The 18488-nt window shown below is 54.8% G+C and overlaps 1 protein-coding gene across 1 annotated transcript in view; it reads left to right on the top strand.

Moving 5' to 3' along the window:
* Window positions 1-17657, top strand: part of LOC309604146 (maestro heat-like repeat-containing protein family member 2B) — a gene marked incomplete at both ends in the record, with an annotated part of 29108 nt that extends 11451 nt beyond the window's left edge. The window contains 8 exons of the mRNA XM_082339061.1: window positions 28-163; window positions 269-364; window positions 805-909; window positions 1133-1256; window positions 1929-2038; window positions 3619-3764; window positions 4012-4174; window positions 17577-17657. Of these exons, the coding sequence (XP_082195187.1) occupies window positions 28-163; window positions 269-364; window positions 805-909; window positions 1133-1256; window positions 1929-2038; window positions 3619-3764; window positions 4012-4174; window positions 17577-17657 (961 nt within the window). The remainder of the gene's footprint in view (window positions 1-27; window positions 164-268; window positions 365-804; window positions 910-1132; window positions 1257-1928; window positions 2039-3618; window positions 3765-4011; window positions 4175-17576) is intronic.
* Between the last annotated feature and the right edge of the window lie 831 nt (window positions 17658-18488).

Raw genomic sequence — 18488 nt, 5'->3', positions numbered from 1 at the left:
TTTTCTCTTCCTTTTTCCTCTGGCTAGCAAGCTGAGGCCACCTCTGAGCAGGGAGGAAAATCGCAACCTGCTGGCGGTGTGCTGCCGGAGCGTCTTCTCCTATCCTTCCAAGGCGCAGATGAACAAGGGAAGGAAGACAGTGAGGGCAGCTGTGAACATGCAGGTACCCACCGGCCAGCTCCTGCCCACCTCTGGGTCAGGATCCCACCTCAGTGTGCCTTGGCAGCCCCCATGATGCAGAACCTCAGCTCTCCTTTCCTGCTTTCAGCTTCTGCACAGGAGAGGCATGGAAGACCTGGGCCATCTCATAGAAACCCTTCTGGAGGCAGAGGAGAGCTCTGCCTGCTTTGATGACATGGTCCATGTGAGTAGCCATGGGGCAACAGGGAAAGCGTCATGCGGGCAGAGAACTGAGGCCTTAGAGGGTGATAGGAGGTGGATATCTTTCCTATGGGAAAATGGGGCCTTGGCTCCTCGCTCTGAGGCTGGGGCCAGGGTCTGAGCTGGGGGACGGGAGCGCCCAGCCACTGCAGCCTCAGGACAGGCAGAGAAGTGGGCCCTGATGGAGGGAAAGCCAAGAGCCAGCCCTGAGCTGGGCGAGAGCAGCCTGGGGGAAGGTCAGAGCAGGGAGACGCCGGCAGGGAAGCAACACCTGGCTCAGGGCAGAGGTGGCTGGAGAGAGCGAGACAGTGGAGGCTGCAGTGCCGGTGCTTGGTGGGGCTGGGGGCTGCGCTGGGAAGGGGCTGGAGAAGGAGGGAGAGGGATCTGAGGGAGAGAAAGATGCCTGTTGTGACCCTGCCTCAGGTCCTGAAGGGCTGGCTCGCCTCAGCCAAAGAATGGGAGCGGGAGAGAGCCCTGCAGGTTTGCACCCATGTGCTGAGAGCTTGCAACGAGCGATTTGAGCTCATGGTGAGTAGGGACCCACCGCATGCCCCGGTGCCCCCTTCCCACCATTCACAGCCCTGGAAGGGAGCCCTGCCCAACTGGGTGCTGGGTTTTGGGGCTCCTGGGGTTATGAGGCAGCCCTTCTGCCTGCCCCTCTGCCCGGTCGCTGCTCAGGGAGCGGGATGGGTGGTAGAGCGAGCGGGTGCTGGGCTGCCTGCCACCCTTGTCCTGCCGCTCTCCCCTGCAGAGAGGACGTCCTTGCAAGCAGTTCGGCTCCCTGGTGGGACTGCTGGGGACTCTGACCAGCGACTGCGTGGCCGCGTCCTGCCAGAGTGCATGCGTCTGCCTTGGCTACCTTCTCCAGATGCGAGGTGAGGAGAGCGGGCGCTTCCCAGCCTTGCTCAGCCTGATCCTCCCTCCCTTCCTGGCCTGGCACCGCCAGGGTCCCACGGGGCCATGCCCCAACCCCAGGAGGGAAGGGGGAGGCAACGTGCTCAGCTGGTTTTGTGCCGCCACCCTGTTAGCCCTCTGCCTCCCCGTCCACCCCAGGAAGGATCCCTGGGAGAGGGTCACCGAGTCCCAGAAATCTCCTGCTGAGCACAAGAGAGCAAACCAGTTTGCTGCCCGGAGCAAACTGGGCAGGGAGGAGGGATCTGAGCTGCAGGCCTGGAGTGTGCTGCAAAGGGTTGTGTTCGACCCCTTTCCTCTTCAGGCAGCAGGGTCTGCCGGTGCTGAGGAAGTCACGGGGAGGTTTCCTGCCTCCCAGAGACCACGGTGGCCTGTGCAGGAATAGGGGACGCAGCCGCTGGGAGCAGAGGCTGCCGAAACCCTGAAGCCTCAGCAGATGGTTCAAGGAGGAAGAGGGCTGGGATTTGTCAGCCATTTATTGGGCTCGGGAAATCCTGCTGCACCAAGCTCAGGAGGGCCCTGGGTTTCCCTGTGGCCTTCACTGCCACCACTTGGGTTCTCCTCTATCGGTATCTGGGGCCAGAGGTTGGGTTTCTGTAGACGTGACTCCTCTTTTCTCCTGGTGTTTGTTCCAGCCAAGACCAGGAAGGTGGTGCCTCAGGCAGATGAGATCAGGCGCCTTTGTGAGGGGCTGAACAGCCCAGACACCAAGACTCTGGTGGAGACCTCTACCAAAATAGCGAAGGTAACTGGCCCCAAAACAGCAGGGTGGGGGCACAGCTCCTGGGCTCCTGCACGCTTCCCTGCTCCCCGCCAGAGTCGCTCGGTGTCTCCAGAGTGAGCTGTCCACGATGGCTGCTCTCAGCAAGTAGCAGGAGGCTTTGAGACAAGGCACGCTGGAGCAGATACCATCATGTGTGTGTTGGTGCGCACGTGTGTGTGTGTGAGTGCTCTCGTCAGAATACAGATTTGGTATACGAGCAAACAACATGGAGGGGGACACTTCCAAATCAGTTAGCTGCATCGGATATAAACAGCACTGTATGCGCAGCAGGAGGGTCAAGCGATGGCCCCCTCCACGACTCCCGAACTAACAGTCCCATCAAGTTTCCTTTCCGAATTGCTGGAGCAGAGCTGTGACGCTGCCTCTCCCGTTCCTGACTTCTCTCCAGGCTGTTTGCAAATGCATCCCTCCAGCGCAGGCTACGGACTTTCTGACTGCCATCCTGGACCACTTGCTGCACATCGCACCCACAAGTGCACGAGCAGCGTGCAAGTGGGTGTTTGTCTTCCTGGTGGAATGCAGAAAGGAAATACTCCAGGAGGTAAAGGAGACCTTTTTCTTCCATTTGACTTTGTCTTTTCTCCTGTTGGCTGTTGCACTACTCCCTGTGCAGATGGCATGGGCTCAAGAAACGCCACCTGTGTACCGAGCCGAGGGGCTCCTGATGGTCTGAGTCGTGCGTTAGCACCTGCTGCTGGTGTCTTCTCCAGCTGGTGACAAGGATATGGGCTCTTCTTGTCCAGAGTCTCCTGGTCCAGGTCCTTCCCATGAGCGAGGCACCGGGAGGCACCAACCTTGCCGTTCCTCCCCTTCCTCTGGGGTCACTGTCAGTCCTCCCTGCCCTGGGACCTACTTCATCCTGCTCGCTCTGCACTGGTCCCCTGTTCCCTCTACTCTGAGCTTTGCTGGGCGCGCTCGGTTTTCCACAGGTTGGATACTTGTTCATTGCTTGCACTCTGCTGCACTTCACTTGGGCTCTAGGGCCACCAGCGGCTCACTCCGCTGCTGACAGAGGTTGGTCACAGTGACGGCAACCACGGGGTTGGCACTTTGGGAAAGGAGGGTAGAGGCAGGGAAAAGCATCCCTGGAGAACTGGGTTCCTCTGGAAGGAGTCACGTGCCCTTGCAGAGGCCGTCCAAGGCATCTTCAGGGTCTCGAAGAGCGCGTTCAGTCTTGCTCTTGCGTCGCTGCAGACACATAGGGAGAGTTATTCAAGTGTTGGGTGTGTGTCCGTGTCCTCTGCGTGCTCGCAGAGCATGCAGGTGCTCATACAGCTGGGCCCAGGCACGTGCAGTGACTGAGGCTCTGCATGCGAGTGTATGCACGCACGTGTGCACGCGTGTGCACAGTTGCCAAGAGCAGACTCAGCTCCAGACGTGAGCCAGGGTCAGGCAGGGTGGAAGGGGTGAGGTTTCGAGCTAGATCTGGACTCTGTGTCAAGGGAGCAGGCATGGCTCGTGCGCTGCATGACTGCATCTGGGTCCCGCAGGAGGGGGTAAAGGATGCACCGAGCCCTTCTTTCTCCTCTTCTTCCATTCAGGTGCCCAAAATCCTGAAGACCCTTTGCACCTACATGCAGCAGAGCACCCTCAGGCCCTTCCTGCTCCATGCGGTGTTTCTCCTCTCCCACTTTCACCGGGAGCCCGTGATCAGCACTCTCCTCCAGAAAGGTCTGCCCATGGACAGGTACGTGCACCACCCGCTTCCCCCCACTGTAGTCAAACAGAGACCCCACAGCTTGCTTGCACTGGGGGGTCCGGTTAAGAAGCAGGTCTTTTTTTTCTGCCTGAGCAGTCTTGAGTGTTGCAAGACTGCGTGCTTGCATCTCTGCCGTGAGTGGGGCGTTGTAAGCCCCACTGCAGGTCAGGAGGCTTGAGGGTGCTGCAGGAGCGCGAGGATACGGGCTCAGGGGTGAACGTCTGTTCCCTTGCAGTGACACGGTGGAGCTGTGGAGGAGCCTGGGGAGAAGCACCTTTGGGATTCAGATCCTGAGGTGCTTAGTGGAGAAACTGAACAGAGCAGGAAACAACCGCCTGGGGACTGACTCCTCCGCTTGTGAGCGGCACAACCGTCGGACTGCTCTGGCGGCTGTGACGGTACGTTCAACAGCAGACACTTTTCTGCAGCTTTGCATCTGCTTTCTAGCTCCTACTTGGGCACGAGGGAGTCAGGTGCCCTTTGCAGATGCCCGTGGAGACTCCCAGGGTGCTGGGCCGGCCTCAGGTGTTGGGAGCCGGGACAGTTTTGTGCCCCTGAGCCTGAAGTGACAATTGCGGACAGTAACCCCCTGCCCCAGGCAGGCGGGGGAACCAGGCTGGTGGGAAAAGGCCTTCCCTGAAGAGGTGGATCTCGGTCATGTTTCTCTGCAGATCACCCATGCCATCTCCGAGGTGGTGCTTGCCCTGAGGAGCACGGAGGAGCTCAGGCAACTGCTTCCCCACCTCCTTCCCAGCCTCCTGAGGTGGGCCAGTGAAACGCTGGGCGAGGAGAGGCTGCTTTCCCCCGTGAGCAGCTGGAGACAACTGTTCCTGGAGGGCCAGGTGCTTGAGGAGAAGCCGTGCAGGTAAGGAGCCGAAGGGGCTTCAGTTCCCTTCGCCAAGGCGTGCGCTGTTGTGGGGTTGAGGGAGTGCTTCGCCTGCCCTGCTTCCTAGATGTGGAAACCGGTCGTCGTGGTCGGTTTTACTTCTGTTCCTTCATGGAGTAACTCCCGCTCCCAGGCAGGCTTATGCGGCTCATGCTGCAGACAGCTGTCGTCTTGCCTCCCGCATACCCTTGCATGCACAATAGCGCTGCACTCCCTCAACGGACCCCCGCGGGGAGCAGTGACTCTCGTGGGCGCTGGCGTCTTTCTCTGCAAAATGCTGGTGGGTTTGGGGCAAGACGAAGATGCCAGTGTCATCAGCTGCGGTCTTGAAGGCTATGAAGCATTGTTTGAGGGGTATTTAGCTCTGCTAGAGAGAAGTCTTGCCCTAACCTGCTGTGATTTGAGATTTCGTTGGGTTTGTGGTGGTGGTGTTATTTTGATGTGTTTTGTTTATTCTGTGGTTTGTTTCTTCTGCCAGGATTTTCCTTTCGGCTATAGAGCTGGTGCTAGGCAAATGCATGGCGCAGAAATGGATGCGGCTGCTCATGAACCAGGCAGTGTGGGCTCGCCTGGAAGCCCCCCTGGCTCACCCTGAGGGGGTGCGTCTCCTGAGCAGGTAAGAGCCCCAGGGATGCATCTGGCCGCCTCCTGCGGAGCTGTGTGCAGGGAAATGGCTGCTGGGACCCTTCCAGCGTGCCTGGGAACCCGTCCCGAGCTGAAGAATAGTGTCTGCATCGGCACAAGTGAATTTGTGGCCTTCCTGGGTAACTGTGTCCCTCTCTTGTGTCCCCTGCGCAGCGTCCTGCTCCACGCTGGGCTCATCTCCCCCCATCTGGCAAAGAACCTCTTGCCATGGCTCGATTCCTGCTCGGTTAAGCTGCAGGTGAGAGCTACAGCCTTCTTTGCTGAGGTAAGGTGGGGTGGGGAAGGAAGGGTTCAGAGGAGTTTTACTGAGATACTGCTGCTTGGGATGTCTAGCTCACGAGACTCACCAGCGCGAGCGGCAGAGGAGCGCGATTCTGCCATCGGAACGAACGTCCGTCTTCAAACCCAGCTGGAAGAGGCAGAGCACGAACTGAAAGCCATGAGAGAAAAGGCAGAAAGAAGTCAAAAGCTGGAGAAGGAAGACGAGGAGGCAAAGGTAGCACTCCAGAGGAAAGAAGAGGAAGGCGAGTGTTTGCAGAGGGCTCTGTCGCGGATGGAGTGAGACTGCACTTGTAAGAGCAATATGTTTATTGATAACAAAGTTTGATAATAAATGTGACAGTGTTTAACAGGATTCGATGGCAAGATACACTTGATTATTTACTGCCTAGAGGACAGGGCCAGACAAGACTGTCAGGGAGACCCTCCCATTGAGTCATGAGGTTGAGAGAGGACCCCCTTGCTTTCTAAACTCCTTCTCAAAGAGGAGTCTAGGTGCAGCTGGATCCAGTCCTAGTCCCAGATTGATCAACGGTTTATGTCTAAAGGATTATATATGTGCAATCAATCCTTTATATCACTTCGCTAAGATTTCAAAGTTTAGCATGCTGTTAGTCACTTACCGAGGATCTGTTGTGACAAGGAATCTCTCAGCCTCGAGCAGTAACCTTGAGAGGCGTCCCTGCTCCAGGGGAGATCCTGGCGTGCAGCTCACTGCCGTGCAGGAGAGCTCAAAGGGCTCTTGGGCTGCTCACTCTTTTTGGGGGTAAGATGATTAACTCCTAGTCCTATTTACATACCAACTCTGTACGTTAGTTGCTTCCAAGTCTAGCTTGAGCTGGACACTGACCAGCACTGTGGTGAGGTAGACACGTTGCCATAACTGACCCCTTGGCTGCTGTGTTGTTATTTGTCTCCCCCAAATCCACTTTGAGCTGGATGCATCCATCAAAACTGCCACTGGTCATTATCACCCGAGCAGGGCCATGGGAAAAGGTCAGGTGTGGGGGAGCAGGAGGGTACAGGGGGAGCACACCGCCACAACAGGGCAGGAGAATTCACCTGGCCTGCGAAGGCCCTTGTGAATTAAGGGGTGTTTCTCTAGGCATTAGGGCAGGAGCATGCAGGTGGCTTCCACAGGTGCTTGCGGAGGTTTCAGACCAGGAGCAGGCCGCTGCCTTAGAATCACAGCACCACAGAATATGTCAGGTTGGAAGGGAGCCCTGAGGATCATCGAGTCCAACTCCCTGCTCCTCCCCGGTCTACCTAACACTGAACCATATGACTAAGAGCGTCGTCCAGACGCTCCTTGAACTCTGATAGGCTTGGTGCCGTGAGCACTTCCCTGGGGAGCCTGTTGCAGGGACCGAGCACCCTCTCAGTGAAGAACCTTTTCCTAACGTCCAATCTGAACTTCCCCTGACGCAGCTTCATTCCGTTGCCTCGTGTCCTGTTGCTGGTCACCAGAGAGAGGAGATCAGCACCTCCCCCTCCGCTGCCCGCCCTGAGGAAGCTGTAGACTGCCATGAGGTCACCCCTCAGCCTTCTCTTCTCCAAGCTGAACACACCAAGCGACCTCAGGCGCTCCTCGTAAGTCTTGCCCCCGAGACCCTTCACCATCTTGGTTGCCCTCCTCTGGACACGCTCATAGTTTGATGTCCTTCTTATACTGAGGCGCCCAAAACTGCACCCAGCGCTCGAGGTGGGGCCGCACCAGGGCAGTGTAGAGTGGGACAGTCGCCTCCCTCGACCGGCTAGCGGTGCTGTGCTTGATGCACCCCAGGACACGGTTGGCCCCTCTGGCTGCCAGGGCACGCTGTTGACTCCTGTTCAACTTTCCATCAACCCAGACCCCCAGATCTCTTTCCGCAGGGCTGCTCGCCAGCCTCTCGTCCCCCCGTTTGTATGGATAACCAGGATTACCCCGTCCCAGGGGAGAATTCAGCACTTGCTCTTGATAATTTAAAGGTCCCTTATATACCAAAGCATTCTATGATTCTATGGTTTTAGGGCAGAAAGCCTCATTTTTAGGGCAGAAAGACTCATTTATATGGTCCAGAGGCTCAGTTTTAGTTTGAAAAGTCTCCTTTTTAGAGTCCAAAGACAGGAACGTTCTTCTGCTCAGGCACTTCCCCTTCTAAGCAGTCACCTTTATGGCTGCTCACACCTGCCCGCTCCTGCCCTATCAGCTCCTCAGACACCAGTGACATCACAAGCACCTCCACAGCAGAAGCATCCTCACTGCCAACACCCCAGCTTTTTCCCCTCCATCTCCATCTCTGTCTCCCATCTCCCCCTGCTCTCCCCTCTCCCACGCACCTTCCTCACCCACTCCACCACCTCCCACTGCCTCTGGCTGCCTCTGGGTTCGGGTGGCAGATGTTACCTCGCAAGCATGGTCCCAGACGGGTCACCTGCATCTCCTTCTCATCTCCTTCTGCTCTCATCATCACTGCACCAGTTGTTTGATGCGCTTTTGGACATCATGGGCCCTTTTGTCCTGCCTCCCTCCTGCTGTTAAATGCTGATCCTGCAAGAGAAGTGACCATCAGTCGGTGTCCCCTCTCTGCCATCTTACCTGCATCTCTCTGACCTGGACAGCTGCTGGGAGCTGTCACCATCAGCCCCGGCTCTGCTTGAAGGCTTCTCCTGGCACAGGCACAGCTCTGGCTGTGCTTGGTGCGGGCCATGCTTCCCGAGGGAGAAGAGCAACCCTCACAGTTACTCCTGGGCACTGTCCTGCTGGGAAGAGCTGATCTGAAGGCAGGCTGGCAGCTGACCCTGAGGCTGTGCTGGGGGTGGCCACATCTGGCTCCTTCCAGCAGGATTTTGGAAAGCCCCTTCCCAGCTGGCAGCGCCAGGCCAAGGCCACGGGGCAGAAACAGCCCCCAGCCCCAAGGGCCCCAGCCCCCAGCTGGCCTCTGTCCCCAAACTACTAAAACTGCCAAACAGGCTCTCCCTCTAACTGAATTATCTCCATTTTTAGGAAAAAAACCCGAACTGTATACTTCCAGATTCAGTCGTCTAAGACTTCTAGAGGGCAATTTGGGCTTCAATTCCAGAGCAAAAGAATTTCCATCACAGAATCCCAGCCACCACCTCCATGATCATTGTCACTGACCCACAGAAGCTGTGTTGTCAAAAATCCCACAGTCAATTAAAATTATCCTCTCCTCCCCAAATCTTTGGTCATCTCATACCCTCAGACTACCATGGTAACAGTCACACTATTATTCTGTAATTACTGCTGATCTGAGTCCCCTCCAAAGCATCGTTCCCTGACGCGACTGACAGCACTGTTGATAAGGGAGAACCATCACTCACCACGCACCCGCCTGTTTGGCCTTTTCCCTCTACGACCGAGCACGGCTACATGGACATCTCTGCCCGACAGGAGAAGGGTGGCCTGAAAAAATATCTTACATTGTCTTGGCTCTAGCATAAGCAAGGAATTTATGACAGTGATACAAACAATTTTAAGAGAAAGCAGGAGAGCGGAACAAGCAGAAAATGGGATATGTCTCACCCACCTCTCATTTCAGAGGAACTTTCAGGGGTGGTTTTTTGTCTTTGGTTTTAATTTTTAATGACTGCACAGCACAAGTGATAAAACGCACACCTGCCTTTTAAGGCCAACTGTAAACGACAAGAGTAAAACTATCCCGTCTATGTAATTACACTTCTTTCCAGGATACATTGGTCTTTTTTTTTACATTTTAGTTGAGAATTTTATGCTAAAATCACTAAATTCTGATAAGGAAATAGCAAAGCTTCATCTGCAAATCTTTGAAAAGAACACTACATTGAAGGAAAACTGTTCATATAAACTGTAAATGACATGTTTCTGCTGTCAAAGGTTATAACGCTTTTGAGTATCTTTGCCGTCTTCATCTTCTTTGTCTTCAGCGCAACTCTACTGACCTGTTCTGCTCTCTCCAGTCTTCCCTTTCTTCCCAGGGCTTCTGTCAGCAGGGTTTGCTCCTGAGCTCTGGCTGATGCAAACAGAAACCCTTCTGCTGTGGCCGAGGAACTAACTCACCCAGGAGCTGTTTTTTCAGAAAGGGCTACGGTTCCTTGTCTGGCATAAGCAACACCCAAACAGAGTTTCTGATACACCTCCTGAGCACAGGCGTGCAAACAAGGGAATGCTAAGACTCAGAGTATCTAAAATCATTTAAGAACCCACAACAGGTACATTGAATGTGAAAATGAGCACAAAGAAAGGGGTCTTTTCAAAATTGCTAACTATTTTTTTCCCTGTCCCTATTTTCCTCACCATGGGGAGGAAACACAAACTCTGCAGCCCCTGCAGTTAAATATGGTTCTGCAGGACAGAGGGCAGATGAAAGTAGAGGACCTGAATAGGGAATTTTCAGATCTGTGAAGAATCAAGTAGAAACAGTTGCAAAGTGTAGCATCAATTTACAGAAATTTGAACCTGAATGAGCCAAGTAGTAGAAGTGAGTATTACAGAGAACTAGAGTGGAGCTCTACAATGAAAAGGGTCAGCAACGCAGACAGCTCTAACCGCACATTTTCACCTGATTGCCTTGAACAAAACAGGCTTGGGATCCCCGCTGCTCACTTCATCCTGGAATAGGCCCATTCCTCGTCTGAAAGCTGCTGTGTGCCCAGCTGAGGACAGACACAATCCACACAGAGAGCAACCAGAGCTAAACACTGCACTTTCCTTGGTGAAGTTTCCTTGGAAAAAATACATTTACTTAAAAAAAAAAAAAGTGTTACTGCAAGAACCGTGAAGAAAAAAATCCCTGACAGGTTGACTGGAACTTCCCGGCTGTGGTAAAACCATCCGCCCTCAGTAGCCCCATTTCCCAAGAGCCGGCAGCACAGCTTGGCTGGGGGAAAGGCAGGTATCAGACCTCGGGGCCGAGAGAGGGGCACAGGCATCTGCCAGGGGAGCTGCATCCAGCCAGGAACATTCCCCGCTTGCTTCTCTGACAACAAAGCTGAAAAGGGGCTTTAGAGTGTAACTATATAAGTTGTAACTATTATACAAAACTATTGAAATAAGGAGTCTTGCAATATCTCAGCGAAGGACAGTTCCTGATAAGAACAGAAACTTGTCCTAAAAACCAGCTGAAACCGACCCTGCAGTTTGGACAAGAGTCAAGGAGCAACTGAGTCTGCGCAAGAACAAGGGGTCACCAGCGGTGACGAAGAAGAGTCATCAGCCTTCATCCCCACGACCCCCTGCGACCACCACCAGGAGGCATCGCGCAAGCGCAGTTGGGAGGGGTTTATGGAAATGACCTCTGGGGGCTAATTTTAATATGAAGTGGGGACAGGTCATGCATATGTATAGGCGTATTGGGAAACCTTATGTCTATGTAACACTTTATTGTATAAATCCAGGACAAGCCACCACGTGTGCACGCACGACTTTGGCGGGATGACCCCCCCGTGCTGCCCAGCGCTGAATAAACATACCTACTTTACAGCCTTACGGGTTGTGGAGTCTGTTTCCGCACGTCAATATTATATATTATATATTATATAAATTACATATATATTGAATATATATCACCAAATATATATTATTATTTTATTATCATAATATACATATTATTATATGTTATAATATATATATGTGGTGATACATATTCAATATCGTGTGGCAAATGAGTCTGTTGTTACTCCTTGGAGGTGGCCATAGCCCCTGGGCACGTTCCAGCTTGTCCACACCCCACCACCTTTCAGGCACCCCTCTGCCCTCCTGAAGCCCCCCCACCCCAGACCTGTCAGGGCTTGTTCTGCAGCCTGGGAAAGTGGGGACCCCGACCTGGCCTCTTCCTTTTGTTTCTCTTCACATTTAAACTTTAAGTGCTCACTCCAGTAGCTCTTATTAAAAACAGGTTTTATCTGGTTTATACCTATGGTTTTTTCTATGGCTATATATATTTGCTATCTATAGCTTTATAAATGTTTGCATATACATAAAAATTTCTATACTTAAATACATATACAGAAGTATATATATAAAAATACCGTACCTATTTAGAAATAAATAAAATATGTATTTATACGTATTTCTACACTTACTTATAAACACATATTTATTATATAAATGCATATATCTTTGTATCTGAGCACTTCCTGGACCAAAGGAGGTGGGCAGCCAATCGCAGGGCTGCCTGAGAACATGTGGGTATGAAATGGCTGTCAGCCAATCACAATGCAGGATGAAAAGACGTGGGGAATGAGGCTGTCAGAAGTGGCGGCCTCCCCATAGGAAATGACAGGGGGCTTCCTTTGGGACGTGCCCCTGGGGACACTGGGACGGGTGGCCGGTCCTGCCAGCCAATCACAGGGGCTGCCTGAGAACACACGGCTGTGACAGTGTCGAGACATGGCCATTAGCCAATCACAGAGCAGTATGAACTTTAACAAAAGGGCAGCTCACTGCAATGGAATGGTGGCGCCCTGTCCCAAAATGGCGGCCAACCCCAAATGGCGGCCCCTGTGGATGCAGGGGAAGGGCCTTCCGGGTCTGATGTATCTCTGGGCCAAGCGGCAGGGGTGGCCGGTCCTGCCAGCCAATCCCAGCGGAGCACATGGCCGGTAGAGGAGAGCGACTTCCGGGGCACAGGGCCCCTGCGGGTGCTGGGAGGGGGCGGGGCTTCCAGCGGAAGCGGGTGGGCGGGGCCCCTGTCCCGTCGTGTCTCCCGCAGCAGCGGTGCCCGTGCTCTGGCGTGTTCCAGGGCAGGGATCCCAACAGGCACCGGGAAGGCCCGTGGGGAGGTGAAAATGCTTCTTGGGAGCCGTGGGCAGAGAAGGGCTCACGGTGGGGTCAGAGCTCCCGGCTTTGTGCCGGACGTAAGACCTTTCCCCGCCTCCCAGGGCTTCAAGGCTGCACCACCTTCCTCAGCAAAATAATTACAGAAACACCTCCAACAACAAAAAATTCCCCCTTAAACTCCAGAGCACCCTAGGAAAAGAGGATGAGGAGAGAGAGGCAACGGTTAAAGGACTAAAACCCTCAGAGTTCCTGCATCTGGTCAATGTGACGGATACACTTGACTCTGAGCCGCACTTTGGTTCAGGCTGACGCAGGAGCAACAGCCCTCACGTCCTTGGGGTGAACGTGTGAGCTGGAAAGCCCCTGGCTGACGTACAAGGGAGTGAAGGTGTCTTGAACAAGATTCCAAAAGGTGGTTTCGAAAGCCAAAGATACAAGTTGCCAGAGCTGAAATGAAGATATCTTGTCTATGCTATTGACTGGCAGGCAGCTACTTCACCCTCTAAATATTACCATCAGGATGGGCCCAATGTGAGCTCTCCCTGCATGGCAGCCGGACGGCAGGCCAGGTGACTCTCCCCTCGAGCAGGGACGCTTCTCAGGGTTTGAGATCCCTTTCCTGAGACCGAGAGATCCTTCCTTACCCAGTATGGAGAGATTCATAGAATCATGGAATTGTTAAGGTTGGAAAAGACCCTTAAGATCATCGAGTCCAACCGTTAACCCAGCACTGCCAAGTCCACCACTAAACCATGTCTTCAAGCAGCACATCTCCCCGGCTTTTAAATACCTCCAGGGATGGAGACTCAACCACTTCCCTGGGCAGCCTGTTCCAATGCCTGACTACCCTTTCAGTGAAGAAGTTTTTCATAATATCCAAGCTAAACATACCCCAAAAATACAAGTTTACTTGAAACAACAGGAAAAGAACCTTCCCAAGAAGAAAGATGTAAGTTTGGTGCCTACACTCAGTTTGTGCATGCCGCTGATTAGTACCACAGACACTGGCGTAGCAACAAAGCAGACCAGTTAACAAACAGCTTCTGGCAGATAAATGCCTCAGGTCAGAAAGAAACTTCCTCTGTGAACAGCTTGGTGTCGACAGGGAATTCTTGCAGCTTCACAGGAAGCATCTGGTAGAGGCTAACACAGAAGGGTAACTCAATGGATCACTGGTCCCTCTTCGTTTTCTACAGTACCTTCTCTCATAGCTAGAAAACATTTTTGTACAGCAAGCATCAGTGAAAAGCCATTTATCTCCAGGATGGACTTCGACATTTTACACTTACATTGCCCAACACGAAAAAAGAAAAAAAAATCGTGCCACCTTACTTGGAGTTTACTCTAACCTAAAGACAAAGTAAATTCTGTAAATAATATGATGTATCCCCAGGAAGAGCGTGAGAGCCTCCACTGCCATGCTGCCTGTGTGTTGGGATGTGCAGGAGTGGCACTGCACGTGTTTGAGCTGGGGGGTATGTGCACACTTTATTCCTTCCTGCCCCTACAAGCAGTTCTGGGATCACACATGGGATGTGTATAATCCCTTTAGACCGATCCATCTCCAGGCACAGGCCAGTCAGTCCAGCCCCAGAGCTCTTTATTTTGTATTTTTAGGTGGATCTTGACAGCTGAGAAGCCACCCAGCCCCTTTGCTAACAGCCACTGCTACAGCCGCCACTCCCGGCACCTTCCCCTCTGCTGCGGTACCAGCATCTAGCGCTAGGGAGGAAGAAAGAAACGTGTATGATCGTCTGACCAGGGAGAAGGCAGAGAAATGCTGCAGGCGTAGCTCAGGCCGCCTGTGATGGGATCTGCTTGCGATGAAGCCTCAAGGTGTCTGTGAAGTGGGAGAGGCCCCTTGTGCCCCAGCCCATGAGAAGGTCCCAGGTGCAGCTGATCAGCCTGGGGCTGAGTCAGGTTGGGCCAAGACCTTGAGGGTCCCATACAGGTGTCCCCCCTCGGGGCAAGGTGTCTTGGCCCAGGACTCTGCAAGGGAAGGACATGCTCTCTGGTTTGGAAAGGGGAGAGCCAGCCATCAGAGGGATCCCTCGGTCTTGAGCCAGGACTTTCACATCGCCCATGGAAAGCCAATCCTGGGGGCCCAGGCAGACCCCTCGGGTGTCAGGGAGGTCCAGCCCAAAGCCAGCCTCCAGAACCTGCTTTGGTCTTGCGAGGGATGTCAGAGAAATCCCTCTTCCCACAGGGCTGCCCTCAGTGCAGGGATGGGCCTTGCAGCTGGGGGAAACACCACCCCTTTTTGGAGATAGTTACCAGGGGAGCTGCCTCTGCTGCTCTTGCTGCCGCCTGTTGTTCTCAGCGACGTGCTGGAAGATCTTCCTCTGCACCCGATGTGGCTCCAGCCTTCTCAGGACCTGGACCGCTCGTGGGGAAAGGTGGCTGCAACAGCAGGGAAACATCATCCCTCAGCCCCTGCCGGAGACCCCTTCTGCCTCTCCCCTTGTCCAGCCTCTGCACCCACCCGGTCCTGCATGTGCCCACCCTTTCACCCTGTGGTGAGTTTTGGGCCTTGGCTGTGGGGGTAACCCACATCATGCCCGTGTTAGGAGACATCAGAGGGTGTCCTACACAACCCCAGGGCGCAGGGATGGGGGTCCTGGACATCTCTGTGGGGTCACGACTGCTCGACTGCCCCAGGCTGTGGCCAGAGCCAACACACACTTACTCAGGCTGGAGTCTGTCCAGCTGGGCTGCTGCTGCCATCTGCTCTGCTGGGAGAGGCTTTGCAGCCCTTCTCCACCTCTCATTGCCGTCCTTTCTCCTGGGCTGGGCTGGAGGGTGGGGAGTCCAAGTGCCTCCAGTGCCGAGTGCCTGCCAAGGAGGAGACGCTCTCAGCAAAGCAGATGGCAAAGAGAGGTGCTGCTTCCCAGAGGACCTCTGGAAAAGGGCCTGCAGCAGGACCTGGGAGCTGGGTAACTCAGCACCACGTGCCCGTCATCACAGCTGACGGCTGCTTTTGCCCCTCGGATCCTGCTGCCGATCTCTCCCTCATGGGGGTGAGCAGGCAAACCCCTGCCCTGCAGCTGGGTGTCAGTCCTGCTCCCAGCCCCTGGAGACCTTCCGCCCTGGGTGCCCCCACAGAGAGGGTCACTGCTGCTCTCAGCGGTGTCAATCGCTGCCCGTACCTGGGGCGGCTGTCGGTCCTCCCCTGCAGCCCAGGCTTCCCACGTCGCCCATTCTGCCTGCGCTTGCTGTCGCCGCTCTTGCCAACGGGTCTTCGCTTGCTCCCACTCTGCAGACAGCTGCCAGACCTCCTGGAGGGCATGGAAACGCAGCAGCAGGCAGGATTAGTCTCAGCTCCTGGGGGGGGATCCCTTGGGTCTGACCCACCTTGGTGCCCCTTGCCTCAGCCGGTCAGCCGGCAGCGCTTTGCCCCTACCAGATCAGGGGCCGTGGAGTCATGCCAGGCTCCTCAGCTCAGGGCAAACACAGCTGAGTGACCAGAGACCTCCACTGTCAACGACCTAGAAAGGACTTGTACATTTTCCATAGCCCCTGGCCAGAATCAAGTGTTCCACGACAACCCAGGGGGCAATAACAGGCGGGAAGGACGCGCAGCACCTTCCTTTTCATGAAGAACTGAAGGAGGTGACGGACAGGTTACAGTGAATGCATGGCAAGGGATCCTTTCACGATGGCTCTCTGCACAAAGAGGCTTTTGCCCACTCTCAAACAGCATGGTTGTTACAGCAAGGCAGAGCACGTACCTGCAACGCTCTCTTGCAGCCTTCAGAGGACGGGAGTGCAGCGGTGCGCCTGGCTGGAGGAGCTGGCTCCTGCCTGCCTGCCTCCTTCGTCCTGGGGGAGCTGCCTGGACATGGCAGGAGCACACTGCAAAGAGAGACCAGGAGGAGTCGGCGTGAGCACGGGGCAGTTTGCTCTCCCATTTCCAGCTGCTATCAAAGCTCCACAGGCTGGCAGAAGCAGCAGGGGAGGTGGGGCCATTTCCCATGGCAAGGGGGAGCCTTTCCTGAGCCCCATCAGATGGATGGGAGAGGACTGCACCTCAGGTCTGCTGTAAGGGCAAGCAAAGTGATGTGGGCTGCACTCAACATCTGCCGTCTTCCCCACTAAGGGGCCTGCAATGGGGCAAGCAAGTTCCTAAAAACTGTGGGGCATGTGTCAAGGACCTTCCCAAGTCCCTACAGCCGGAGTGTCCAAAGGGGATGTCTCTCCTACATGGCTGCAAGGATCCCTTTCATCCCTTCCCACAAGGGGCTCACCTGGCAGAAGTCTTCTTCCCCACGTCTTGCTGCCTTGGGCCTGGCCCCTGGCTTGGCAGCACGGGGAAGGAAAACGTCTCTCGCCTCTGCAGCAGCTTGTCAGGACGCCCCTCTGTACCTGGGAAAGGAGGAAGCTCTTCAGAGCAGCCCCGTGGAGAGTGCCTTTTAACCGGACTGTGGTCACCCCGCGTGGGGCAGGGCCCCACCTGCACAGCAGGGACCCGTTCCCGTACCTCTTCTGGTCCTGTGCTTTTCTGCAGCCTTCTTGTGCCAGGTGGAGAAAGCCTTGGCCACCCTTCTGCTGATCACCAGGAACTTAAACCTGGAAAGCAAATGATGACCCAGGCTTGAGAAGGGTGACCCCCTACCCTCTGCAGCTTCCCAGCACTAATCCTCCTGACTGCCGTGCCAGGCATGGCATCCCTTTTCCTTTGGGGCCACGCACGGGTTTCATTAGCAGTCTCCCCCCGTGGAGAAACACAACCACGACGTCTGGTCACTCCAAGTAAACATGCGTGGAGCCCAAACCCCCGTAACTCTGGTTAACTTAGTTAACCAGAAACCAGTCACTTCAGGACTGATCCCTGACTCGACGCTGAGGGTCGAGTCCCAACAACGTGCACTGCTCAGCAGGAGCTGGGAAGCTGCCCGCTCAGTCAGTCGAGGGCTGCAGAGGAAACGCACTCACCTCGGGAATGCGCGGGCAGGAGCAGCCTGCATCCCCTGAGCGGCGGTCGCTCCACCGCAGACAGCTGCACCTGGCATCCACAGCCTCTGCAAAGTGACACAGAGCTGTTAGAAGGTTTCCAAGGCAGTTTTCTCTTGGCTCCCAAAGGGAGCAGACCTGTCTCCTGCTCCAAAAGAAAGCCATTTCTCCAAACCCCTCTTCCAAATCCTCCTCCAGGAACTTTAGCACTTGCTCTGCTCTCCAGAAGCTGCACAGCAAACACTGAGACTGCGCAACAGTGCTGCTGGGCTTTTTGTAGGGCAAGGACCCAGAAACTCACAAGAAACTTGCTTTGCTAACGGAGAAGTCCGTGGGGGTGAGCATGGGGAAGGGCGTTTGACTGGCCTGCCACGTCCAGGCTGGCCAACGGCGACTGGGTTGCTCACCCTTCCACAGGCTTCCCAAAGACATTGAAGCAGCCCTCAAAACCTGAGCAACTCACACTGTGAAGCAGCGCAATCCGGCTGGCCTTGCTCTCCAGCCCTGTGACGCAGTCGTAATAAAACCGCATGCACAGGACATCGTCTTTGCAGGACAGAACGCCAATGTCCTTGAAGGCGAAGGAGAGGCGCTGCCTGTTCCTCAGCTGGAACGAGTACAAGAGTATGGTCTCTTGCACACAGCCCTCCACCACGTGCCGCGGGAAGGAGGTGGCTCGCGACAGCCACCTGTAGTCTAGTGGCTTGATCTTGACATCGCCTGTAAGGAGGAGCACCATCGTCACTGCCACAGCAGGCCAAATAGCCATGTAAGATGCATAACAAAATGCCATAGAAACAGCTCTTGGGGGGTGGTTTGTTTTGGGGGAGCTCAAGCCGTCCCCCGACCTTTGGAGGCAATTCTCGACTTCTCCCAGCCCTTTCCAAAGAGCAGAGAGCACGCACCCCACCCCCAGACACGGAGGGGCAGAGGGGAGGGTGGCCGCTGCCTTCTCACCGGGGATAACCACTGTGGGGAACGCAAACTCCTGCAGCCGTAACAAATCAATGTCCAGCTGGAAGACGGGTCTTCGAACCACAAACACCTCTTCTTTGCCCTGGAAGCGCTCATGCACCATAGCGAAGGTCCCGAGTCCTGTGACCAGGACACCCTGCCAGGAAACAGACAAAAAGGCTGATGAGTGAGGACTTGAGAGAGGGGAAAAGTGAAGGCTTTGGAGAAGGCCCATGAT

The sequence above is a fragment of the Platalea leucorodia genome (assembly GCF_965183815.1).
Source record: "Platalea leucorodia genome assembly, contig: HAP1_HAP1_SCAFFOLD_393, whole genome shotgun sequence".
Classification (NCBI taxonomy): domain Eukaryota; kingdom Metazoa; phylum Chordata; class Aves; order Pelecaniformes; family Threskiornithidae; genus Platalea; species Platalea leucorodia.
The sequence above is the reverse complement of the archived record's forward strand: the minus strand, read 5'-3'. Positions and strand labels throughout refer to the sequence as shown.